The following is a 26734-nucleotide window of genomic DNA, read 5'->3' on the forward strand; positions in this document are numbered from 1 at the left end:
TCCTGCAGTGTTGTTTATCCACAAATATAAGGCATTATTTTATATAAGTGCATGAAGTTATACTTCAGAATATGCAGTTATAGTCAGTGGGGATATTGTTTTTAAAAATGGCAGGAAAAAAACAGAGAAATCTGAAATTCATTCACCAGTGCCATAATTAATATTGGAATATGAATTGTAAAACTTCTATTTAATTGAGTGGAGCACTTAAATATTTTATTAGTATTAATTTTGGTTTCATTTACTGTGTTAAATTTTTGTCAGAATCACTTGAGGCACACAGCTAACTTTACACTTATTTTTTTTTTGCAACTTGGTATTCTATTCAAAATAAATTCAGTGAAATAATCTTTTTAAAGTCAAAAAGAAGCAATATGTAACTATTGTGGCTTCATGACCACTGGGCTCTAGCTTGTTTTGGTTATAGCACGTCTCTTAAGATCTGATTCTCAGATACAGACATATTAGGAATCCCTGCTTAGTGTGAGAGTTGGCTTTGGTGCTTAATAGCCTCAATATTTCTATTTAGTTACTATCTGATTTGCTTGGTTGACTTCAGCTTTATACTTATGGTATTTCTGTCTATTACAGTGTTAAAACTAATGGTTTGGTTTATGGTATCTTCTTTTTTTTGTACTGTATAATTAAGGTGCTACTTGTTTTTTGTTTTTTGTTGTGTTTTTTTTTTTGTTTTTTTTTTTGAGTTAAGCAGACTGATATTTTTACTCTTATCAATTAACTCTGAGGCATGTTTAAGGCGTCACCCTTAACATACTTTAAAAATTTTGGGTTATAGATCTCACTGTTCCTGTTCCAAAAAATACAAAAAGTGAATTGTTTTTCTTAAATTTGCTGTTCTGTTCACATATTTAAGGATAATACTTCCTATTTCTTACACAGCAATACTTACTATTTCTTACACAGAAACATGTCGCTTCAATATTGCATCCTGTTCCAAAATGTTTTTCAGAAACAGTCCCTTATTTTGTGAGTTGTTGGTATTTCTTAGTCTTAAGTTATTTTGTGTCTATTTTAAACATAAATAATTAACTATTTTTGAATAAGGCCAGCTTCCAAACTGACAGGTTTCAAGTGATCTTTGAGAATTTTTCTTCATTATTATTTACTGTGGTACTAATGTTTATCTGCAGTATTTTGTCATCATCAAGAATTCATCTGATTTGTTTTCTGTATGTATGCCTCCTGTCATCCTATAGAAATGCTTAGCTCTTTCACAGAGTAGAGGGAGCCATGAGTGATAAACTTAATTGTAAGTGCCTTTCATATCAACACCAATATTTGGAAACAGATTCCACATCTAAAGTACACTACAGTAATATTTTTTTTTTCTGGTAATTTAAATCAGAGGTATTTAGAATAAATTCAAACATATGACAGGTGCAGTATATTTACACAATAACCTTCTAATATAACCACAATTATTAAAAAAAAAAAAAAAAAACAAAAACACCTGTGCGTTTTTTATGTTTATCTTCTATAAAACAATTTCTTTAATTCCCATGCTTCAAATTTACATTATCTGGATTCTCTTCTGTCAGTATTTCAAGTGGAATAAACACAAGGCTAAGCAAACTGCCTAGCTAGCTAGCTGATCTTCATCATACCACTAATGTTTCTGATTCTCTGTTTTTTCCCTGTTACGCACTTTGTTGAAAATAAAGAACTCTAAAATTATGATGTGGACATCCAAGCCTGTTGACATGCATATAGTTTCTTAATATATTGAGGAAAAACTTTGGAACCTACAGTATCTCTGCAGTTTCCTATGTACCAGTTCCATCAGTGTTACTTCTTTTAAGTCCAGTACTTCAGAGTTCCATTTAAAAATAATGAAGATTTGTTTAGCATCTCCTAAATGCAGTGTGTGGAACTGTTGCTGTGCTTGCTCTTCAGTGTTGCAGTGATTGTTTTGAGGGGTCTGCTTTGAAAGTTTTTTTTCAGTGGAAGAGTAACATCAGTGCTTGGTAAACTGATATTTGGAGTACTGCAACTTATATGTCTGGCATTTTCAAAAATAATCAACTTAAGCATCAGGAAAATACTCAAGGGTGGGAAAAAAGGCAAAAAAGCTTCATCATTCATGTTTAATATATAACGTAACCTCTAATACACATTTTTTAATGCAGTGGACATTCATCGTCCTTAAAGAATGAATGCACATTAAGCTTCGTCTGTAATGTATAAATTGAAATAAGCCTCATGTTCCTTGAAATACGTGCATGAATCTGTAGTGTGTGTAACCCAGTGTTCTAGTTAATCATTATAACTATGATTTTTACTCAGATGAATTCTATAGAACAAAATTCCAAATCAGAGGAAAGTGACAAAACAGAGTTCAAACCAAAAAATGCAAAGAAAGCACTAACCACTTTTAAAGGACCTTTATTACATATCAGGTAATATTAATTTTCTTTAATTTTTTCAACAATGTGCCTTGGACACTTGAACAGTGAATTTTTAAAATTGTTTTTAGACTATTAAACAACACAGTAGTTGCAAACAAAACAAATTCTTACAATTTTTCTGGTTTTATGTGAATCTTCAGTGAATCTTTTGGTGTAACCATTGGCATGCCTTTTGTGCTAATTAATAGGTGTATATTTCATTTCTGTCGGGAAACTCTCATTGGCTTTAAATTTGTGAATATCTGTAAGAAGAACAGTTAATGATTTGACACTAATTTCTTAAGCCAATGAAATTGTAGCATTTCATAGAGAAAACAGCATACACTGTTAAATCTTGCTTTGTTTTAACTTAAGATGTATAAGTATATACACTAGTAGTTAGAACCAATTTAAATGAATGGGTGCAAAACTCTTCCTGTGGGAAGTGCCTTGTATAAATGGCATATCTGCTTAGAAGATTTTGTCATCCAAGATTTTTATGTCTTACAGTTAACGTGCTTCTTATCAGGAAAGTTTAAGAAAAAATAATCAGGAAATCTTTTTTTTTTCTTTTCACCAACTTTCAGGTTGAGATGCTTGTTTAGAAAATGATTTAGACGTTAACTTTTATTTTTCATTTCCAGTTTGCTATTAGATGAATGCAGAAAATAAGATACAGGTATTCCTTAGCTAATTTCATAAATGCTTCACTGAATTAAATTTGAAGTGAATTTGAAAAATGACATTTTTATTAGCATGTGAACATCTTGTGTATGTCAAGTTTTCCTTGTGTTTGAAATGAAAATTAGTTATTTGCAAAAAATCTATTTATAGTCCTAGTTTCTTGTATAGCTGTACAAAGGCATAGACTGCAGAGTCATTATCTTAAAAGAATTTCAGAAATCCATGGACATCTACTTAGGTTTTGTGTGAAGAGAATTCAGATGAAATATTTTCCTTTCTCTCCATGTGACAAAAGAAGCTGCGTCCTTCCATCCATTTAAAAATATTAAAAATAAAAAAAAAAAAGTGCCTTTTTTCTCTTAATCTTTGAAGTTCTGCTGTTGGAGTAGAGGTGTTGGAGATAATGTAAATTTCAAGAAGAATAAACTTAGTCAATTACAGTGGTGCTAATACTTGCTGTCATGGAAAAATAAAATACTGGTTTCTTTATTGTTTTTGCTGTTTGTTCCTTGAGTAAACTCTTGAAGGAGTATGCACAGTCCTTGTTCTTTATTGATGCTGTCACTCTGTAGAAGCTAGACCTGCTTTTGATTTCCCTGGAGTCTTTCTCAGGGCATTGACTTGACATTATATATTTTACTTTATAACCAAATAACCAGCAGATTTTCACTCACAAGCATCTATATCACAGATGAGGCATGAATGGAACCTCTGCTGGTAAAGTTAGGTTATGTTTGCTGATACCAGCATTACCCTGTCCAGGGAGCCCCAAAGAGACTGAGGAGGGAGCTGAGGCACAGCGGTGCTGGTAGTGTGAAGTCACTAACAACCGGTAGCATTTTTGTGCCCAAGTGCTTCTGCAAAGTACCCCCTGCACAGATACTTCTTAACCGATGTCTACTTACTACTATGTGGCTTTGGCGTATGGCCAAAGCTGAGTAACCAAGCAGAACTGGCAAACTTGGGCTCTTCTTTTTGTTCATGCATAGTTGTGGCCACAAGTGATTCATCTCTTCCTGGTTTAGATCATTATTGCATTTGCCTTGCATTCCTTCCAAGGGAAGGTAGATCTCTCTTGGCCCTCCTGATGAATAAATGAATACATTTGGTAAGGCAAAACAAAACAAACAAACAAAAAAACCTGCAATGGTTCAATTGCACTGTCTGGCAGAAGACAGCTCATGTTGTAGTATGTTTGGAGACTGGAATTTGTAGTATGATCTGAACTGCTATATTCCCACACATCAGATAGTAAAGACAGTAGTATGAAATGGAAAAAAAGCTCTGGTGTTAATTTAAAATACCACCCCCATCCCATACTGTGCAACTGTTTGACTTGACAGACAACAAACGTTCAGTGTTGCCCTGAAGTGTGTTTTATTTTTTTTGTCAGTTGCCACAGTTTGTTGTAGGGAAAAAAAATCAGGCTATGGCACAATATTCTATCCTCCAGCTAGTTTCTTTGCTTATTTTGACACTAGTTAATGCTTTCCAATACCATTTATGATTCATCTTGCAATTCTGTAATGCTCATGGCTGCAGTAACGTGGTAGTAAGACAACTGAAATATCTCCGTTCCTTTTCCTTACTGCTGTTGGTTATTTAGGCTGATAATTTGGGAACAGGAATAAAAGAGCTGAGAGGAGGAGATAGTTACCCTATTAGTCATTTTTTACACATCACTTTCTCGTTTTCTGCCTTCCTTAGCACAGTTCCTTCCTCACCACCAAGAATGTGAACTGCCTAATATATTGCAAAACATAGGCACCTTCCTCCCACACACAATCACCTTTGGACTCCTGTTCTAGCATAGCAGTTCAGGCTCGCCATCCAGCACCAAGGATTTATTCTTTTTAGCTAATACAGTTGTATGTTTAAATGAGAGAGAAGAAAGAATTGGCATTATGAAAGGAGATCATTGGAGGAAGAGGTCAAATGTGAAACTGACGTTCTAAAAAGGGGGGAGCAGAAGTAAAGTAATGTTCATTTTTGCAAAAGGCTTTCTGTCAAAGAATACCCATTTCTGTAGTACTGCATACTTTGGGAGTTCTTTGCAAAGTCCTATTGTGGCATATTTAAAGAAAACAAGTTTTTAATTTGTTTCTAGTTTCCTCTCAGTATACGAGCATGCCCTGCTTTTTTGGTCTATGTGTTCATTTGAATGCTTAATCCAGAATAAATTGTGGTAGTTTAACATGGTTTTAAAAGACTGTGTGACTCGTAATTTCACAAGAATATTAAAAATAAGCAAAGCCTTTAGATATTTTTTTTTTTGTGCATGCACCTTCAGAGGTATGTGAAGACTGACTAATAAGTACAAGTCAACTTAGCAGTAGTGGCTGAGATGTATGCTGCTCACAGATACCTGCCTACTCCTCGTATGCATGCATGATGGCCATTAACGAGGGCAGACGTACAAGGTGGAAATTGCTAGTAGGCTGTAACAGTTTACAGCCCTTCATATTAACATTAATTGAAACTAATTACCTTTTCCCTTAGCATACCATTATAAAATGCAGAGAGTAAAGTGACTATATGTATGTCTGCCAAGCCTGCTGTTGCAGATGGTCATGCTCTTCCAGATGGAAGCAGTCAAGGGCTGTAGACAACTCAACTGATGCAACTAAGTCCATCCACATGTAGACACTGAGTCAGCCCTAAGCTTCACTACAAAATTTTTGCATTTTTTCACAACTTTTTAAATGTAAAACTGTTTATAGTGACGGTAGCTGAAAGGTTGAAAGTGTTTTATTTTCTTGTATGTGTAGCCCGTTTGTTTCAATGATATATGATAAAGATGATTTGAATAAAACTATTCTTTCAATATTTCTCACTAGCCCTGCAGAAGAACTATATTTTGGATCCAAAGAAACTGGAGAAAAAAAGTGTTTGATAGTTCTGACAAACGTCACTAAAAACGTAGTAGCTTTTAAGGTAAATATCTTAAGCGTGACCTGGTTTACATTATGAAATGTATTACTTTTTGCATAGTTTTGGGTAAGGAGGTGGAAATACTATTAAGCCACTTTTCCAGTCCAAATTTTTATTCTGTTGGGGTATTTAAAGCAGATCAAAGAAATCTTTTGGCTGAATTTGTGCATATGGTGTACCACACCAAAAGGGATAATCAGCAATACAAATCTTTGGAGCATCGACAAAAAACAGCTATTGTGATTGTTAGTTTTTTAGTGGTAGTCTAATACTTCACTTTTAAAAAAATATGCTTAGAACTTTGAAAAGGGATCTTTTTATAACTTTTTGCCATTTTAAATCTTGGCCGGAAACAAGTTCATAACGCTCAATAATGATGCAGCTCTGTCTGCAGACGTTGCCATCAAAGGAATGAATGCAGTTATGTTTGCTTCAGAAATTCTGAGTTGACTCGCATCTTGATTTGGTTTTCTACCACATCTTTTGTGTTTTCTTCACATACAGATAACTGTAGTTTCCGTAATCCTGTTAAGGGTTTGGACAGATAGTCCATTTGATATTCTTGGCTTTATTTATGCATATAAGAGAGGCAGTAATAGGATATACCAGACAGGAAAGAATAAAAGTGGTTGAGAGGAAAAAAATAATGTGATTATTCCTACAGAGTACGATAATTTAAAGACCGTGTGCATCACTGTGTCTTAAACAATGTTTTACAGTTTTGGTATTTTTAGTCAAGGCAGAATTAGGTCATTAAAAGGTCATAGTTTGTATGTGTATTTACTATATGCTTGCTTGTTACTTTTTGTATTTAGGTGAGAACAACTGCTCCTGAAAAATACAGAGTTAAACCCAGTAACAGTAGCTGTGAACCTGGCACGTCGTTAGACATAATAGTCTCTCTTCATGGTGGTAAGTAAAATCTTATTGTAGAATTTTTACAAAGCCTGGAGGAGTAACAGGCTAACTACTTTGGATGCAAACCTTTGTTTGGTAGTAAGGCTGACTAAAACTCCCATCTACCTGACTGAAGTATGGCATTGTTACTATTTGTTACTGTCAGACAGTATTTGAGTGGCCCATACTGGTTTACTACACCTAGCCATAAGCAGATGTTGACTGCAACTGATTCAGTTTCTTGTCTTAAAAAACAACAACAACAACAAAAAGTTAGTGGCAGCTGGCTCACTCTCTTATAGTGAAAGTTTATCTGTAGAAAATCAAGTTTTCTAAATTGTTGCAAGGGCAGGTGAATTTTCTGGAGAATGTTTTCATTACAAAATTGTGGGTTGCCATTGAATCACTCACATGAAACTCTGTTAAAAAGCAACTGCCTAATTTAGGAACAAATGTAGAGAAAATTGGTGAGCATAAGAGAATTATTTCACCATTTTTATTTCTAGTAAGTCAGTGTTCAATGTCCTGCCCTAAACAAGCTCTTATTTCAATAGGTTTTTGTTCAAAAATGCTCCATGTGTTTTGTCATACTGTTATTTTATCCAAGCACCCGTTTTGCTTATTTTTATTTTTACTTTTTTCCTTTGAGGGCAGGTTTTGCAGCTTCTCTGCAGGATCGTTTCCTTATAATGGCAGCAGAAATGGACCAGTCTTCTGGATCAGGTGTACAAGATCTGTCTCAGTTTTGGAAAGAAGTTCCTAGGACCAAAGTGATGGAACATAGGTGAGCATAGCGTTTTCTGTTGACAGGTTTTTTTAGCCATCATTTATCTGATTAATAGCATTTGCATTATCATAATCAGTGAAGGATTCTACAAACCCCAGTTGTGTGCTTGCTGACTGAAGTATATCACTGTGACTTCCTCTCTGTTTTAAGTTATTAGAGGAGTTTTTTAACATGTAAAGCATCATGGTGTTCTGTACATGCTTTTTTTTTTATATTCTTGCTTTTTTGCGCTGCTTTAAAAATAAGTGGAAATGAATGTCATTGGACAGGAAAATACATGTGTACAGTAGATACATATTTTTAATAGGAATATGCCCCTTTAGTTTTCTAAAAAGAAGCATGCAAGGGGAGAATTAACAATGCAAAATATTTTCTAGGAAATATTAGAAAATACTCCCTAAATGCTTAGGAAAAATAATTGTAGAGAAGATCTCTGTAAAAGCCATCACCTGTTAAGATGTATGTTTTCCTTGTATAACGGTGGAAAAATACCACTAGGAAAATAAGTATCCCAATATACTGTTTTAAATATGCCTGTTACTCCTTTCTTACATCTGTTCACATCTAGCGATGTCACTGCACATGTTAAGGAGAAGCATGTTATCAGGGAGCTTCTGCTGTGTTTATAAATCGTGTAGGATTCCACTGCCTTTCGTAGTGGCATGAAATTCTATTCCTACATATTCAACTGCAGGAGAGGTGGAGTATGTGCAAAATATTGTGATGAAAAAAAAAGATGAAAACAGAAGGAAAACCTTTAGTTTTTGTTTACTGTTTAATAACTTGTTACATCTCTGGTAGCAAGTTTTTGACCACTAAATAAACAAATGGATTCTGTATTACAAATTTTAAAATAAAGAAGGTATATTTTACCTGAGCTTACAGGTCATTATGGTCTGTCTTTATATATGAAAAACTGTCTAAATGTAATTGGTGAACTAAAGAATGAAGAAGCCTTTTCAGACTGTTGTTACAATGGTTATTTATAAAATTCATCAAGCAGAACAGATTATAAAGTACATATAACTAACAGTTGTTTGGACTGTTTACTTTCCCTATTAATTTTTCAATGTTACATTAAACTTACAGTGTTTCACGTATCCTTTTTTTTAACCCTTTAAACAGGCTCAGGTGTCACGTCATAGAAAGTAGTAAGCCTTCTACTCTTACATTAAAAGAGAATGTATTTAATATTCCAGCAAAAACCAATGAAGATTTACATATGCAGGTAATAGTATATTCCTTTGTGCTGAATAAACTTAAAATATGATAGAGATAAAAATAACTTATTGTACTTAACTTCTTTGGTACTTTGTAGGTTAGACTGTTTGAAAAACTTTAGTACTTGAGAGTAACTAAACCAGTAATAGTTTTGTTTTGTTTTGTTTACTTTGAGTGTTAATGATTTAATAAAATACATTTTCAATGCATTTTATTCATTTCTTTTTTTTTGTATGATCTCAGTTGTGAATGATACTCAGCATTATGTACTGCTTAGTAGCATAAAGATGTCACCTGCTTGATATAGGCAATAATTTGTAACTCTTAGAAGTGCTAAGCTTATTTAGGAATTTCCTGAAGTATGTTCTGATAGATGTATCACTAAGAGATGTCATTTTTATATTTTTACTGTGCTTAAGTTATCATGGCTAAATAGCTCTAAATCATCAAATACTTTCATTTGTAGTAATTTTAAATTAATGAAACTATTTCTCATTTCAGCTAACTCATTTACTGCAAATTAATAAAAGACTTCAAGAACAGATTGATCGCTGCCTCTGGTTTCAGCAGTTGTCAGCCGTTTTATCATTATTATCAATTACTGTTGTTGCCTTTTGCTTCTACCTGGTGTATACCCAGAGAGGCTGAAAAGAACTGCTTTACTCTGAAGGTGCTGCTTATCATGTTGGACTTGAGTGGAAAAGGTTTCAGTACTGCTCTTAGATAATGGAACTGCCAAAATGAGGCTTGTGAGCCCACAGCAATGAGTGATGATAAAATTTTCTGAAAAAAGGAATGAATGACTGGCAAAGGAAATTACTGAAACTTGACACTTCAAACAGTTCACGAAGATTTTAGAGCTTGGAGTTATTTTCACTGTACAACTTAATACTACTGAACTGGAGGGAGGAAACCAAATACAACAATATAATTTAAAACTTTTTTTCCTCTATTCAAGTACTTTAAATGCAGTATTTAATTTCTTTTCATCATATTCTTACATTCAGAATTACTCTAATAGAAATTGTAAGCAGTCTGCTTAGTGTATTCTAAAGGTTTACTTGTTCATTCAGGAAAATTTACAGAAATTAGGTAGAATAGGCAGATTTTTTTGTATAATCTATGTAAATTCACGTATAAAGGAAGGTATTTGTTCATAGTAATTATTTTGGTACTTCAGGGTCATTGCTTTCATTAGTTAAATTCCTTATTTTTGTGCTTTTCCTGAATGCAAATGTACTGTAAATATTTCCTAAACAAATAACAGTCACACAGCCATATTGACCAGGAAAATAACCCTTGTTCAATCCCAAAGATCCTAGTCAAATTGCAGGAGGAGTGTAACAGTTGACTTTTGATGACCTAGTTATGGTTCTTAAAAAGGCTAATAAATAGTGTAAGGACTTAACTCTGAGATGTGCAATATGCTTAAATCACAGATGAATTCGTGAAAAAAGACAGTCGAGTCAGGAAGATTAAATGTTATTAAAGGCAACATAAAAGTGTTGTATCTACCATTTCTCCAAAACTGTTGTAGAAATGGTGTATGAAGCTAGTGTGAATTTATTCTAACACGGATTCTTTGTATTCATGGCTGTAAATATGTACATTAAAATGCTAAACACCTTAAAGGAGACTAATGGTATCTTTCATACATTTATTTTTTTCACTCTAGATGAAGTCTAAAATTTTAAAATAATTTCTTTACTAGAATTAGTTTTTGCTACAAATTTACTTCATAATAGATTATTTAGTTTTGACTGGTTGATTTCAATAGACAAGAAGAGATTATTGGGGAAAAATAAAGGTAATACTCTGCCACTGTCTTTTTGCTGACAGTATCTCTCCAATGTGTTGTAGATGTAGTTCCATTTCTAGGAAATAGAAAAAGGCAGTTTAGAAAATGTGCTAGTAAACTGATTAACTAATAAAGCAGCAATGATTTAATATGATTACTAAAAAAAACTACTATGTAAAAGGCAAGTCTTCGGAATTGTTTGGTGCGTGGTCTTCTGTCCTTTCTTACTTTATACAGTTTTACTTAATCTACATTTTCTTAATTTTTCACTAATCTCATTTCTGTACATTTTGCTTACCAACATTTGGTTTTCTTAATGAATTGGCAACTTATATTGTTCACTGCTTACTATGAAACTTTTGTGTAAATTATTTTCACGCACACAACATTCAAATGCTTGCTTTGAGCAAAATGGATTGTTGTCTTGTTGAGAAAGGTAACTAACTTGTAACTTTCAGATAATACTTGCTAACCATGCTATTAAAATGATTCCTTAATTTGAGTGGATTGAATAGCACTTTACTGTAAAATTGCAAGAAATATATTCTTAGAGTCTTTGCCAATATGAATATTTGAATGTTTTGGTGCTTTCATAAATATTTTCAGTATTCTATTACTATGTTGGTATTTTCTTTGTATGATGGATCAGATTAACATTTTTTTTCTATTTTAATATGTTTCAGAAAAATGCAGTTACAAAATAAAATTGAGGAAATACATAGTCTTGAATGTTCAGTGTTTTTAAAGTAGCTCCGTCCTTGGGTTTGGTTCTCATTAGTCTAGATACTTAGCATGAAGTAGGGGTCAATATGGTAATGACCCATAGTCTGTTGCATAATGGAAGTTTTGATCATATTTACCAGACAAAAGTAAAATAGATCACCTTAAATTCTTAGGCAGAGTAAGATAAACAGATATCAGATGATAATACCATGGCAGAAGTAATGCAAATCCATACAAAACAAATATGCGTATCTTGGTAAACATAACTGTGGTTTAAATATTAATAATAGAACACATTTAAATTTGTCCATACATCACTGTTCAACAAAATGCATTCCAGGTAAGACTCACTGCTTTACATCCTGCAGTAGTTTCACAAGATACTGTGCCTGAGCCATGAAGTCTGTATTTCCAGTATATGCATTAGTTTTGGAAAAAGTAATTAGTTCTAATTAGCCAAGAGGAACATGTTGTGGGCTCTTCTGTGAGGCTAAAAAATCATCTTAAATGAGTTTCTGGAGTGTGTGGCTCATTGTTCCCTGGAAGGTGGGTCACTGAGGAGTAACTGACTCAGTGTTGTGTCAGTTGCTGCATTGCCATGATAGGTGGAACAAAGGCAAGCGATTGTAAGTTAGTGTTTCAAGCTAACTTATTTCAGTATAACCTTTGGAATTCTCATGCCTATTTCTCAGACACTTTCCAGCACTGACAGCTTCTGGGTTTGTGTTTCCTGCAGCTAGTGAGAAGCATAGCTTCCCATTTTCAGTTTTCTAAATCGTTTCAGTCTTGCTTTTCAGTTCAAATTTCACAAATCTTGGTTTTGCCACTTTTATGGTAAATGCCTACAGCATTAGACATAGAGACTACTTAGAAAATGAAGTGAGGAAAATCTACCTCCCAAGAAGCATGGCTCTAGTGAGGTTTTTCTTCTTCGCAGAGCAGGTGAGTGCAGTTCCACGTGCTGGCCTTGGCTGAGACTGATTCAGATGACTGATTCAGATTGATTCCTGGTCAAGCTTTGCAATTACTACTTTGCTACTTCTGAGAAGTACTGAAGTACCTGAGTTGCATGAGCAAAGAGTGAGCAGCTTACCAGATTTATATCAGTAGCTATCTCAACTCCCAATTTACTTCATTTGCCAGACTGGTGCATCAAACTACCTACTTGACATGCTCTAAGTCACTCCTGTTTTCCTAAACATTGAAAGAAATGCTGGGCTAACAGCTGGAGAACATTCAATTATTGCTGCGTGATTGCAGCTAATAGCACTTGTGTTTTTTTTGGTTGGTTGTTTTTTAAATTGCAGTAGGCAATTCATTCTCATGGAATAGCAGAAGTTAATAGTGAAGTCCAAACAAAAAGCCCTTTTTGTGGGGGCACAACACAAAATCCTCTCAGTTGCCAGTCATTGTAGTCTTCAGCACAGTACAAAGTATAATGGTAGCCCACTCAAAGGGCAGTTATGTTCTTCATTATGCCAACGGGTCTCTTGATTTGTTAGTAATATTTCCTCTGTCCAATTTTAATTCTCATATCTGTTGCATTAGGACTGTACTGGAGCTGGTTGAAATTTAGAAAAGCTTGAATAAGAAAAAAAAAAAAAAAAAGGCTATAACTTTTGTTTATTCATCTTTTATTTTCCACAGTAGAATGTATTTATTATTTTACTGTCACTTGGGTTTGTTTGTTTGTTTGTTTCAAAATATTTTTGGAGGTTTTGCCCCATGCTGAAAATACTTTCTTAGAAGAATGGTAAATTATGCATTTTGCTCATCTTGATGAGCCCGTGGGATATGCCAGGACGTGATTCAGACAGCAAGAAACAGTGAGTGCCTTGAAATATTCTTCAAAAACATGAAGTTGCTGTGCCTGTTTCCTTTAGTCTCAAGGTCTGAACAAGACCTTGCCCCTGAAATAAATGTGCCTGTACAAACTTTTTTTAGGAAGGGGCAAAAACACAGCCTGTTAGAACTTACCAGAAGGAACAGATAGTGTAATACGTATTTTCTGTTGCAAAGCCCAGTATAAATAATGATTAATATCTACTCATGTTGTTCCAGTATATATATATATTCCAGTACATTCCAGTACAGTAGCCAAAACAACAAACTAGCATTGCTGCTTGAAGAGAAAGAAAATGGTAGAGATTCAAGCCATGTATCAATTTCATCTAGAAAGCCAAGAGTGCAAGACAGATCAATGCTGCACAACGTGTTCTTACAGCCAGCTATGTAAGTGATCTCCCTAGAGCAAGTGTTCCCCTAGGCAGGGGCCCAGGAGAAGAAATAAAAGCAATTTTGATAGTTCTGGTTCCAATCCAACATGGTTTCCTGAGATTTTGCAAAGAAATGCTTCAGACACTAGAACTCAAATCCGAATTCCAGTATCAGTCCCACGAGGATCACCGCCCCATTTTGTGTTTATGATGAAATCTGAATTAAAATGTCCTTTGGGTAATGATGATGCAGTCTAACAAACCCTGTGTGGTGGTTAATTTTTCAGAATTACAACTTTCTTGCATTTCCTTAGCCCGGCGTCTGTTAACCATTGCCAGTTTCATTTTTGACAGCTTGGAGCTATATTTGAACACCTGTTCTTCAAGCTCCAGGGAAAGTGTCAGAAATGAGGAGCATCATTTAAATAAATATAGATGACAATGGTAGTGTGAAAAAGAAGCATAAACAGAATTTGTTAAGCTTTTATTGTCTAGAGTGCTACAATTGATAAATTGCTGAAAGGAAAGCAAATCTGGGCAACCACCACAGATGCTTCATTAATCTGGTACAACTAACGCTTACAGATTGATGCTTAACCTACTGACATGAGTGAACGACTATAATCCCCATACCGTGAAGTGCATTTTCATGTACACAAGTAGCATTTACCGTATTTTCCTTTTTCTTTCCCTAAATTTAAGCATGCAGCTGATGTTGGTGACTCAAGATTCTGTAGCGCCTTTTAAAGGAAAATGGTATTTTCTTCTGGAGTTTGCAGCTAGACAGGCTTTGTTCTACAAAAAGGTTGTACAAACGTGGGTTCTTAGTCTAGTCTGGAAATAGGTGGGAAACCTTAGAAAAGCAATGTTCATTTATGCCAGTCCATTGCATTATACCCTAAGAGAATGATTTTTAAATACTATCTTGAACAAATTATGTTGGTATGTATGTAATCCCAGATATTGCTTTATTAGCAGACACTGTGACTGATGTGATGCTTCTTCCTGTCCCTCACACTGGATGCCTGCGGGGGTTTTGAGCAAGTGTTAAGAAATTTATTTGCAGCCTGTGCAGAGAGTCCGTCCCGGTATTCCTGTGCTGGCTGTCCTGTACTGCTACGTGGATGGGGATTATGGGGAGCATGTGCAGTTACGCTGTTCTGGGAGCCTTCAGAGAGAGCATCTATTTACCAGGTTCCCAGTTTGAGGAGAAACTGAAAAAAAAAAAAAAAACAAAAAAAAAACCACCTTGAGGACAGGTATCCAATTCTTTCCCGTGTTTTGTGTTGATACAACTGCTAGAAACCTTGGGAAGTATTACCCAAGAAAGAAAAGATGAGGTAGTCAAGAAAGGAGCAGTATCTTGGTTTTGTCCACTCCGAGTTTCTCTTTGAAAAAACATGGTGGGCAGGTAGGTTTGTGCTCCTTTCTTTTCCAGTGAGATTTACCTTCCATTTAAATCTAGAAATAAATCTGAAAAATATATCTGAAGTTTCTTAGTCACATGGATGTCATCTTGTAGCAGTCTGTAACTGAAAAATTAAATATTGTTTTTGTTAATCCTTGGAAGGCTCAAGAATGTGGAAAATCTACCCTGTGTTTGCAGGAGATTCACAGAGGAGAAGAAACTTGTTTGTTCTGTAATGTTTCCTCAGCTCTGTCCCTGTTTGTCTTCACTGCTGTCCTTGTGCTGTTTGAGCACTTCATTTTCTTTTCATATTTTACAGGCTTTTTGTTACTATAAATTTAAGTTGGTTCTATTGCCATTACAGACAGAAAACTAAGGTCCAAAATGATCAAATTTACCACTCTAATGACTGTGATCCATTAAAAAAAAAAAAAAATTACACATCAAAATTTGCCAACTTTTGGACCATGCAGATTTACTTATTTTAACATATGGATCAAAGTAGAGCTGGGATGAATTGGTAGAAAAGCAAGAAGCTTTGCTCTTTATGACAAAACAAGGCCGTTTGTAACTCAGAAGCAGTTTCTTCTCCTTGAATGTCACTAAGTCAGAGAGGATAATGAGCCAGTGCTGGGGAACATGTGAATGTGGTGTCTTTTTCTCTGCTTCAAAGTGAGTTGCAGTTGCATAGAGCTGAGAAACTACAGTACACAGCAAGGCACAAGCTGTATTTCAGGTGACATATGTGAGTTTTAGTATAGGTTGCCATGTTTGACTTATGCAATAAGTACTATTTTACTTATATATTATATAATATTTCTGGTGTGTTTTAAGAAATGGAGTTCAGGTCTTTGGGATCACTCTAAAAGGTTAAGTTCTGAATCAGTGTTGCAAAGGAATGTTCACTTCTTACAAATTTTTGAAAGGAAATACATAATTCTGGCTAACATTCCCATATGGATGACTGATACAGAGGGCTAATACAATCAGTTAAGGCATTAGGATTTTGAGAAAGGTCTTTGACATAGACAAAGCAGTGATTCCAGCTACAAGGGCCCTGTAAGAGGCAGAATTCGTAGGACTTCATCAGATCTTCTCTGAGAGACAGGCAAGGCAGAGAGGATTTTTCCAAGGTCTGCTGTTTTAAACTTGTGTGTGAATATGAAACAATTAGCATAATCTTCTCGTGCTCTCATTGCTTTGACTTAGCAGCATGCCAGTGGCTCAGATAGCATGCAAGATCTTAAGGAATATTGCCTTACAATTTACAGAAGGGAGGACCTTGCAACATCTTTTTTTTTTTTTTTTTTTTTTTTTTTTCTGGGCTGTACATAGTTTGGCAGTGGGCAGTGGAAATGTGGAATTTGAAAGCCATATAATCAAAACTCAAGGTGGCTCAGGAAAAGATAGCAGTGAGTCAGCTGGGATTAAGAACAAGAAAAAATAGTTTTCATCTGTTCAGGCTTGATCAACACTTTATAATTTCACTAGTAGAATTTCTAAACCTCAGCATCCATGTATCCATCAGTACACTGAAACATCAGCGAAGAGGAGAAAAACCCACAAGATTTGTAGCAGGGTTGTCTTGTTAGCAATGTGATGTGTGATCTTCTGGTTTGTCAGACCTGCAAGTTTCTCAAGATAATCTGGTTGAAGTGGAGCTGTCTAGTTTGGATGTTGCTAGCTGATTGTGCACCATTCCTTAGCAAATCTGTTCTCAGTCCTCAGTCCTTTGTCACTCTAGGAAACGTTCAACACCATGTTGAATTTTGCAAGCAGTTACAGATCAAGCTGAAGATAATTTAACAATTTAAGAATATCAACCCGAGCCATCTTACATGTGATTCAGTATTTGTGTCTTCATGTCTGCTGTTTTGGATGGTGGCCAGCTTTCTTTTTTTTTTTTTTTTTTTTTTCTTTCCACACAGGGTAGTGCCCAATGTTGTGGTTCAGGTCCTCTTCTCTTTTTAAATGCATCTGAACTTGCAAAGAACAAAGGAAGAATGCAGTCATCTTCTGGTTGGATTAGTTGCTATCTCTTGGATGCAAACCTTGTGGCTAGTTACTATCTACTAGAAAATAGTCAATTTCTATATGTTTTTTTTTTCTTTTTGTTTTTCTCCCTCCCCCCCCCCCCCCCCCCCTTTTTTTGTTTTGAAGTGTTCCCACCACTGAAATGTAGGGAGTCACACATCTGTTTACCAAAGAATCTGTTTCTTTGGTAGAGTTTTCCAGATCTGAGTCATGATTTAGCAAAACAGGTTTGCAGAGTTCTAATGAAGCATTCTGGTCTCTTACAAAGGTTACTGCTTATGAATCATCAGGAATGGGAGAGATGCAAAGATTAGCCTATGAAGAAAACAAAATGCTTACTCATTTCACAACACCATGTTATTTAGGTGTTTGAAATCTGCCTGCAGTGCTTGCTCTTTGCTGAAGACAACATGCAGCTTGCTGCTTGGAGGAATGAAGCCTTACTGTCCTTGCATTGCTCAATGTTTTTTTGAAAAGATGCAGGAGGGGAATATCAGGACACTCAGATCTTAATATCTTCCACGTGACAGTACTGTAAATTCTTTTTCCTATGAGGAAACACTGATATTAAATGAATGTATGTCATTATCTCAAATGAAACATGATTGCATTTCCTTTTTGTTACTACCTCCAGCAGCACAGAGGCCATTCTAGACATTTGCAATTGTATTTTTTTCTGATGATTTTCTTGTAAGTCTTTCAATCTCTTCAGCTGTGATCTGTGCTTTTTTTTTTTTTTTTTTTTTTTTTCTGTTGCTGCAGCTATTCCTCACCCTAGGGTAGTAGATGCTTTCTGCACACCATTTTTTTCCTCTGGCCCACAATACAGAGACAACTGAGATCTAGGCACCAAGAAACCAAACACATCTGTGATTTGTGCTTTTGTGGCAGGTTCCAGAGGCAGTCTGGCAGCACAAAATATTTTTCACTAAACCAATGCTGCATTGGTCATCTTGTATTTATACAATTATTGTAAGTCCATCAATCCTGCTTCTTATCATACCAACACTGCTACAACTGGCTTTTACTGTTGTGGGCTTTGTGCTTTGACAGTGGATCTGCAGCTTGGGACTGAAGTGTGAAACAAAATTTAAACAGTGAAATGAAAAACAAATGTTTCTCCTATAATCACAATGATTGATGAACATGTGTTAAGCCAAAGAGTCGTTCCTTCTACTACTAAAAATAATAATAATAAAATATTCAAACAGATGTCTTTCAGACCTTAGGAAAAAAGAGACCCTAAATATAGTCAATGGCTTTGCCTAAATCTGTAGCCAACATGGAGTAAGAAATTCCACATTTTAAAGAGTTTAAAATGAACTAGCTTTCACTGTGACCTTGAAATGAAGCACCCTTCTTAAGGAGAACAGTCTGGTATCACTTGCGCGTAAACTGAACAAACTAACCAGGAAGGGAAAGGTTGGCTCAGCTTCCATCATGCCCAAGCCACCATCTCCTGCATGACCTGCGGAGGTGTGACAGCTGGGAAACCCAAAGTGTGCTTAGGAGCCCTCCCTGACCTCCTGGCTTAGGCTTCAGGACTGCAAAATGGGGCAGTGTGAAAGGTGAGTAGTAGGATGCGGAGACTGGAGACTCCTTATCTTTCCTCTCTAGACCCTTTACTATCTTCATAGCCCTCCTTTGGGCAGTTTTAAGCCTTTCTCACTGCACACAGTAGTCAAGGTGAGGCTGTCCCAGCACACAGCAGAGTGGGACAATCACTTCCCTTGACTGACTGCTGTGCTGTGCCTGATGCATCCAGAATCACACAAGTGGAGCACACGAGTGACAGACACCTTATATTTGCTACGTGCAAGTGTAAAGGGGCTTTGCTATCTTCCTGGAGCACATTAAACACCATCTAGGAAGCAGTAGTCGCAAAAACATTGACTATTGCTTTGGTAGGTAATTTGGAAATTGCTTTGAACCACACTGTGAAAATGTTCTAAGTAGCAAAGTCACCCCTAAGTCATCTGTAGGTAAAGAAATGCAAATATATACGTGAACTTCCTTCCAGGTAAATTTGGAGACTGGCTAGCCAAAATAGATTTGAGGGTTTTTTAGCCACATTTGTAAATGCAAAGCTCCTTCCAGACAATCTGTTTGGGCCACTGAGCTGGACACTGGTTTATGCTGCTCTGAAAAAGCAGCCTGCTTTACCCAGAGGCATCGCTGCTCTCCTGATTTCTCACAAAACATTTTCAGTGTGGAAGTGTAATGATGCTTCAAATACAGATCTGTCATGGAAACAAAAAAGTCCTTGATACATTTATAAAATTGGTCAATTTCTAGGCTAAAATGTGAATTTATCCTCAAGAGATTTAAAAGAAATAGGGGAATATTTAGCAATTAAATTGCTAGTTTTGTCAACATTTCCCTGAAATCAACAGAGACCAACTAGACACAAAACCTGTCTGTAAAAGGCTATAACTTTGGGTGCAATATATCAACTAAAGAAAAAGAATTTATACAGAAACTGAAAATACTGAAAGTTGGATTGAAGTAGGACTTTTTTACCTCTCTTAGTTAAACAGAAAATAGTAGAAACTACCAGATGTCTTTATGCCTAAACTGATACGATTTTTGTCCAGCTACTGATATGAAGGGGAATTTTCATTTTAAAAATAAATGTAAATGAAATTTAAAACAAAATAAAACCTTATATGTTGAAAAGGGATATATAACTGAAATTCATGCTCTTCTTTACTTATTTGGTGCCAAAAAAAAGTTATCTCAACCATCTTTAAAGCGATGACCAGAACTATAAGCACATTATATTTTAATTTGTTTTATTATATGCTAAGATATTAAGATAAATCAATTTTTAGTTAAAATATGTTAGGTAAAATTTTTAAGTGGATGTATTTCTCCCCCAGGAAATGTATGGAGTTCTGCAACATGACAATGGCTTGAAAACTCTCTGTCTAAAAACATACCTCTGTGCCACACACCTTCTTTGAGGGTAGGGGTATATCATGCTGTCACTTATGGCATGGTTTACATGCAGAACTTATTCAAAATTTCACAGCAATCTCTGCCAGAAACTGTGGGAGAAACTGGTAGACAAATCCCAGTATAATTTGTGATACAGTGCTGAAGGATAATGAAGACAAAATATTATTGACTTAGAAAAAAATACTTGATTGCTTTAACTTGGTATTTGGCTAGGATTTAGACCTGAGGGAAGCTGGGTAAAAGTGGTATCACAGGAGTGTTGGAGGGTGGAAAACAATTTTTTAATAAATCTGTTTATTGAACATAAAAGTATTACACTGTTTAAAAAAAAAAAAAAAAAAAAAAAGAGAAGAAAAAAAAAAAAAGAGAGAATAATAAGCACCTCTCTCACATGACTCTCAGTCAGGGAACACTTAAGTGATGTTAAAGACATGTAAGGGACGTGTGACCTGAGAAGAGTACAGGGGTGCTGTTGAATGTGCAAGGATAGGATCAGGAGGGCCAAGGCACTGATGGAACTGAGCTTGGCAAGGGATGCAAATATCAAGGGATTTTATTGATACATTGGCCAGAAAAGAAAAGCCAAGGAGAATGTGCCCTCTCTGATGGATGAGAAGGGTAAACTGGTAACAACAGACATGGAGCAACAGCTTTGCCTCAGGCTTCACTGTCAATCAGGCTGCCCATGTCTCTCATTTCCCTGAATTTATGGGTGAGGGCTTGTTTGATGTCAGACCAATCTCACCTACCTGGACTTTTATAAAGCCTTTGATGCTGTCCCACATGACATCCTGATATCCAAATTGGAGAGAGATGGATTTGATGGGTAAACCATTCAGTGGATAAGGAGTTGGCTTGAAGGTCACACCCAGAGAGTGGTGGTCAATGGCTCTATGTCCAGGTGGAGGCTAGTGATGACTGGTGTCCCTCAGGGGCCTGTTTTGGGACTGGTGCTGTTTAATATCTTCATCAGTAACATAGACAGTGGGATTGAGTGCACCCTCAGCAAGTTTAGAGATGACACCAAGCTGAGTGGTGCAATTGATACAACAGAAGGAAGGGATGCCATCTAAACAGACCTGGACGACCTTTTAGGTCCCTTCCCACCCAAGCCATTCTATGATTACATGAAAGAGAAGGTGCTGTCAGGGCTGGCATGCACACTGCAGGCTGCCAAGGAGGGAAAGGGCAAACAACATCAGGTGCAACTTTGCTGGCCACCTCCACAGCTTGAGAGGCACAAGGCAGTGTGGAGCAAGGAGCCCAGCAGAGATCTGACATGTTTTTGCCTGTGATCTTTGTTCTAATAGCTTTGCTTCACACTTAGGTAAATTTTACTGTAATTGCTGGTGATGACAGTCTTCAAATGCTGAAGGTGATCAAACATACCAGCTGAAATTACAAAACTGACAGTACAAGGAAGTGATTTAACCTGCCTTGATAGGCTGGTGCTTGTTGGAAGAAGGGAGAGGTTCATTGCATCTGGCATCTAACATTGCAGCTGTAGCAAAAAGCAACATTTTTTCTAAATCCATGCTGAAATGAATATGAACTGTCCTAGCAGGTCTGCTTTGCAACCTGATTGTACAGGGGAAAAAATAAAAAGGCATTAAGCCTCAATAAATAAAATGGAAATGATACCATTGAACTATACTTGTAGCTTACCTAGAAACTGTATACGTACATATTGCATTTAATAGACATTTTATTATCACAAAAGAGAAAAGACTTTTTGGGGTGATGAAGATTTCAAGTAGTGAGGTAAGGCCTCCCAGTGTTAGAGTTACTCATTTTCCCTTCCCACCAGCCTGTTAAACAACCAGCTCTGCTCCTTCACGGGCACTCATAATATCCTGATGCCTAGTGGCCTGTCAGAACAAATCAGAAATTTCCTGGCTGTGAAAAAGCACTATTAATAATTAACAATGATTGTGATGCTGCTGAGGACAGACTTATTCTTCAGTGTGAGACCGAAAACCCTGGTGTGACATAGGGTCTCCTGTTGTTTGGTGCTCTGACCGCTGCCTCTGACACATTTGAGGAGCAGGGAAAACCTCCTGAAGGCATAACAGCCAGCAATACTCTTTAACTTGATTGATCTAAAGTAGACAGATGGGATTGGCACAGATGGGGTACCCTGCATCATTGGCAAAAGTGACTGAGTTGGAAATGTTTTAAAACTCAAACTGAGTAGTACTCTTGCAACATTCACCATGAGACTCCTTGTGCCAAATGAGAAAGTTTCACCAATGTTTTAAATATTGCTCGCTGCTGAACCAACAAAGTCTGCGTGAAGGCATTATATTTCAGAGAAATTTGTAATTTATACAGTAAAAATGACAAGCTGGGAAACAGGGTGCTCCATTGCAACATTTGTTGGCTGTCAAAGAAAAGAGCTGTTGGGAAGTTTAGAAACTAGGAAAACCAGTGCTCGGATTTCTGATGGTGAGTGAGTTTGCTGAAGGCTGCAAGCTGCTTGAAGATGAAGAGGGGATAAGCAATCTGTCTTTCCTGGCAGATATTTGTTTTTGTCTTTGTGAGATCAGTCTGAGTCTCCAGGGGAAAGACTGCCTTGTGTCGTGTACTTTCTTCTCTCAAAAAATAATGTTTTGCATAGAGATACAAACCAGTCTCTTTTTTTTTTTTTTTTTCCGGCAAGTAACAAGGGGATGTAAACTCCTCACTCCTGTGCCATGAGGATGTGCAGAGCACAAGTCCCAGGTGGCAGGAGGGTGCAATCGCCTCCCGTCCACCCCAAAGGGCAGCTCATGAAGCACAGAAGCAGTAGAGATGCTGCTCCACTGCCTTGCACTGCACAGTGTGCAGCCACGCACATCCCCTCCAACACTGAGCCTGCTTGGGGGAAAGCACCTTCTGGGTGTTTTGCCCATGCCCACTTTTGTGCTATCTCAGCTTTTGGTAACACAGCATACTCTTACCCACATGCTCCTCTTTGCCTCCTGGGAGAAGACTTTTTGGATTTTTTAAGTAACTGCTTAGTTTCTTGTTCTCTCCCTTCATAGTGTACGCAGTCATACTGGTTTTGTACCTGACTTAGACATCTACAAAAACAAACCCTTGCAAGCAATACTATTGGTATCTGAAAATATCTATCCTCCTTAAGGATAAGCTTAGAAGAAGGTACTCATTCACTGTTTAAGTTAAATATTTGAGACTATGGACCTGATTTAAGGAGATAGTAGAGAACACAGACCCTTAAGATTTAAAGAGGAGAAGCTGAAGGTTAATGTAGCCTGTGCAAGATAGCTTTGCACAGTCAGTTAATTTCCACATTTTAACTGGGTAGAAATAGCATAATTTATTTTCTTTACCAGATTTACTTGCAGCACTCCTGGTGATAATATTGTTTCCCTGCACGGTGTTAGAAGTCCCCTGATAATATGTGTTTTGCTGCTGGAGGATTTTAGTTGCCTCAAGTGAGTGAAGTTGTGTATCATCAAGAAACTTCAGCTGATAAAGAAATAATAACAACTGGCTGAGGTTGATTAGAGACTAAAATTGGATTACTGTAAACAAGCACCTGTTTTTCTTTGTCATGAAGAGACTTTATTTGTATAGGCAGGCATGGCTGGATGCACCATGACGTGGGGGTATGGATGGTAGTATCAGTGTGGTGCCGTGCTGCATGACTGGTGTTTTGCCACGGCTTTGCATACCAGTGCAGGCACGTGTCTCAGCAGTCTCAGTGGTTTTGCACCTCGCTGGCATTCAGTGTGTCTCCTGAGAGTTCTTCTACACCCAGAGATGTAGTGGGGCTGAGGGGTTCATGCTGCTGAAGGAGTTCACCTTCTGCTTCAAGAGGCAGCAAGGACCACAAATAGTATGGCTTTGACAAAGAGACAGGTTCAAAGGCACTAGGGGTTGAAGTGAAGATGAAAACACATCAGAGTCTGAGATGGTGAGCAGGGTGAGGAGAGGGAATGACAGCACTGCCATAAAGGGGCAGCAGCGAGGAGTCCAGCTGTGGGAGCAGAGGATGGTGAAACCATTTTGGATACAGGATGCAGACTGAGTCCAGCAATTTGCAGGAGGACAAAAGAGACACCTGGAAAAAAAATGTCCTAGTAGGAAAATGTCCCAGGAAAATAACAGAGCAGGGCTGGATGGGATTTGGTTGCAATGACTGACCTTCCTTTGAGAGACACAGTAGTTATTGTGGGTGTTGCTGGGAAACCCAATGCAGAAAAACATACGTTTGTTAAATGTTATTGAATTAATTTGTGGCTGCTTTTCAGGTAGTGATTTTGCTTGAACTTCACCTTCCAGTTACTTGCACTGGCTAAATGATGGCTGCAAATGTGCTGAAGCCTAGCTCTCCTGTCTCAGGATGAGCCCTGCATTGGCACCGGGGTCCTTGCTCCTTGTTGTCAGCTGCCCTGTCTTTTCTGCACACGATCATGCAGCCTTGACTGCCAGTGCTCTCCTCTGAGAACTAATCTGAACAGGGAAAAAATAAGCCTGTGTCTCACATGGGAGATTTTAGGGGTGTTTCCCCCTATTTTATAACTCTTCTGCCAAAAAATGGCGTCCCACATAACCAAACCCATTGTAACTTACACTGCCTTGCCTGAGATACAGCACAGAAACTCCCAGCCACAGGTATCTCAAAGCCTGTTGCATTCCACACGTCATTCGTGTACCAATACAATTTCCAAAATGTGTCTATCGCAGTGGGCATCAGCCAGCATTTTAAATGAGAAAGCAAAGGTGGTGTGCAGCCTCACAGCAGCCCTGTTACATTGTGGAGCCAATGTGAAAAGGAGTAGACCACGGCTTCTTTCACAATATGGACATTATTTTGAATGCTGCATACTGAGAAATAATTCCAGTATTTTGTACTATGTGCTGGTCTTGTAGTCTTTTGCAAGGCTGGTTTGAAAGGACTGCTCTGTGTTCCTTTCATGAAATAGATTTTACTTTGGACATGAATATAGCCAGGATAGTGCCAGTTTGTGTATGCAGAATCCATCTTCCTTAAACAAGGCAGCCACATACTGCAGTCTCTTTTCTACCCTACCCACAGCAAAACAAGGGAGGGCAAATTCAGTGCACTTCCTAATTACTGTGGAAGGGGAACTGTAAACTGCCAGGTGTGAGAAAACATCTGACAAAAGCATGAGTAGTACTGTGACAAACAGAAGGTTTTTCAGGAAAGACATTAAAAAGTAGATAGAAAACAATTCCACTTTAATTCTTCAGAGGGAAAGACATTTCATAGTCATTTGGAGGGTAATAACATTGTAATATTGAAGCAAATCTGCAATAAAAAAATGCTTAGAATAAGCAACTGTAACAAGTCCCCTGAGCTCTGCTGGGGCAATTGCAGCTCAGAGGTTTCCTCTTGAGCTCACCAGGGTTGGAGAGCTCTCTCCCTCTCTCCTTCCTCAGCAGGGGTATGGACACAAGAGGCCCCCTGGGTCTGACTGCAGAGATTGTGCTTTCCACAACACTCTGAGACAGATTTTGTCTCAGATCTGTTCAGCTTTCTCCAAAATTTTGGCTATTCTTGTCTCCCATATCTCAAGCTGTAACACAGATTGTCACATGTCTGCAGGCTCTCTTAAAAAATAAATCTCACTACATAAGGTAAAGATATAAAAAATATTTGCCAGTGGCTTCATGAAAGAAGAAGGAATGTGTCCACCTGCCATACAAGGCATTAGCTCAATTTAAAAATAGAAAGTCAAGCCTTGTCAGATTTTTGGCTTTTTTTCCCCCCCTCAGATAATGGTATCTTACTCATTTTACAAAGAGAAGAACATAGAAGCAGGATTACAAATGGACAGACTGCCAGTCTGACATAAAGCAAAAGCCCATCTGTCTGTCCGTCCATCTGTCCATCCACCCATCTTTCTCAAAGCGTTTCTTCACCCTCCTCCTCCCCAGAAATGGCCACCACTCTCCCTCTCGATACTATACACAGCTGCCTGTCAATGCACTACTGAGGAGAGAGAGCAGCCTGGCAGAGCTTTGCCCATTTGTCAGGACAGGTCCCTGACACCTTCCCGTGTCATGAAGACCACAGCGACTCATTGCATGAGAAGTCCTCAGTTTCTGGGGAGGAGATGCAGCTGTCACCATGTCACCATGACCTAGGGAACAAGTGGTCTGATCAGGTCCAAGCAGGGAGAGCAGCTGGCCAGGAAGGCTGTGCTTTGGGATGTGACCATGGCTCTAGTCTTGCAGCTCCTTCCCTTTCTTCCTATCAGAGAAACCAGGAGTGATATCTGTAAGAAGTCTGCCCTGGCTACACAGAGGGTGGCAGTGGCAATCCAGCCAGACATATGGGTCCTTGCTTAATCAGACTGATGAAGAGACCAGTGATGGGGCAGTCACCTCAGAAGTATGGAAGGCTGCAAAATTGCCCCATTTCCACAGTTAGTGATGGGGTACATCAAGCACAACACAAAGCTTGTACACAGCTAATCCAATGAAATGAGGACTGCACTGAAACCCCCTGCCTGTCTCCCTCATCACCTCCCTCTGCTCTGTGTATATACATAACAAAATCAGGGAGGTTCTTCACATTCCTGCAGGCTTTTCTGCCTTGTCATGGACAGTCCATTGCTCTCTGCAGAGCAGGCAGCAGCGAACTCCCACAGGGAAGGCAGAAGGCTGTGAGATGGGAACAAAGAGTTAGTGAGCATTGGG

General features: G+C 37.5%; 1 protein-coding gene and 1 long non-coding RNA gene across 2 annotated transcripts in view; one reads left to right on the forward strand and one right to left on the reverse strand.

Annotated features, from left to right (window-relative positions):
- The window catches only part of MOSPD2 (motile sperm domain containing 2), a 34587-nt gene extending 23145 nt beyond the window's left edge, over window positions 1-11442 (forward strand). Inside the window, exons 10-15 of the mRNA XM_084506737.1 lie at window positions 2305-2417; window positions 5927-6023; window positions 6836-6932; window positions 7572-7701; window positions 8830-8932; window positions 9427-11442. Of these exons, the coding sequence (XP_084362863.1) occupies window positions 2305-2417; window positions 5927-6023; window positions 6836-6932; window positions 7572-7701; window positions 8830-8932; window positions 9427-9573 (687 nt within the window). The 3' untranslated portion in view covers window positions 9574-11442. The remainder of the gene's footprint in view (window positions 1-2304; window positions 2418-5926; window positions 6024-6835; window positions 6933-7571; window positions 7702-8829; window positions 8933-9426) is intronic.
- The window catches only part of LOC311436587, a 208475-nt gene that overhangs the window by 126035 nt on the left and 55706 nt on the right, over window positions 1-26734 (reverse strand). The gene's annotated exons all lie outside the window — the stretch shown is intronic.

Source organism: Aythya ferina, assembly GCF_964211825.1.
Source record: "Aythya ferina genome assembly, chromosome: 1".
NCBI lineage: Eukaryota > Metazoa > Chordata > Aves > Anseriformes > Anatidae > Aythya > Aythya ferina.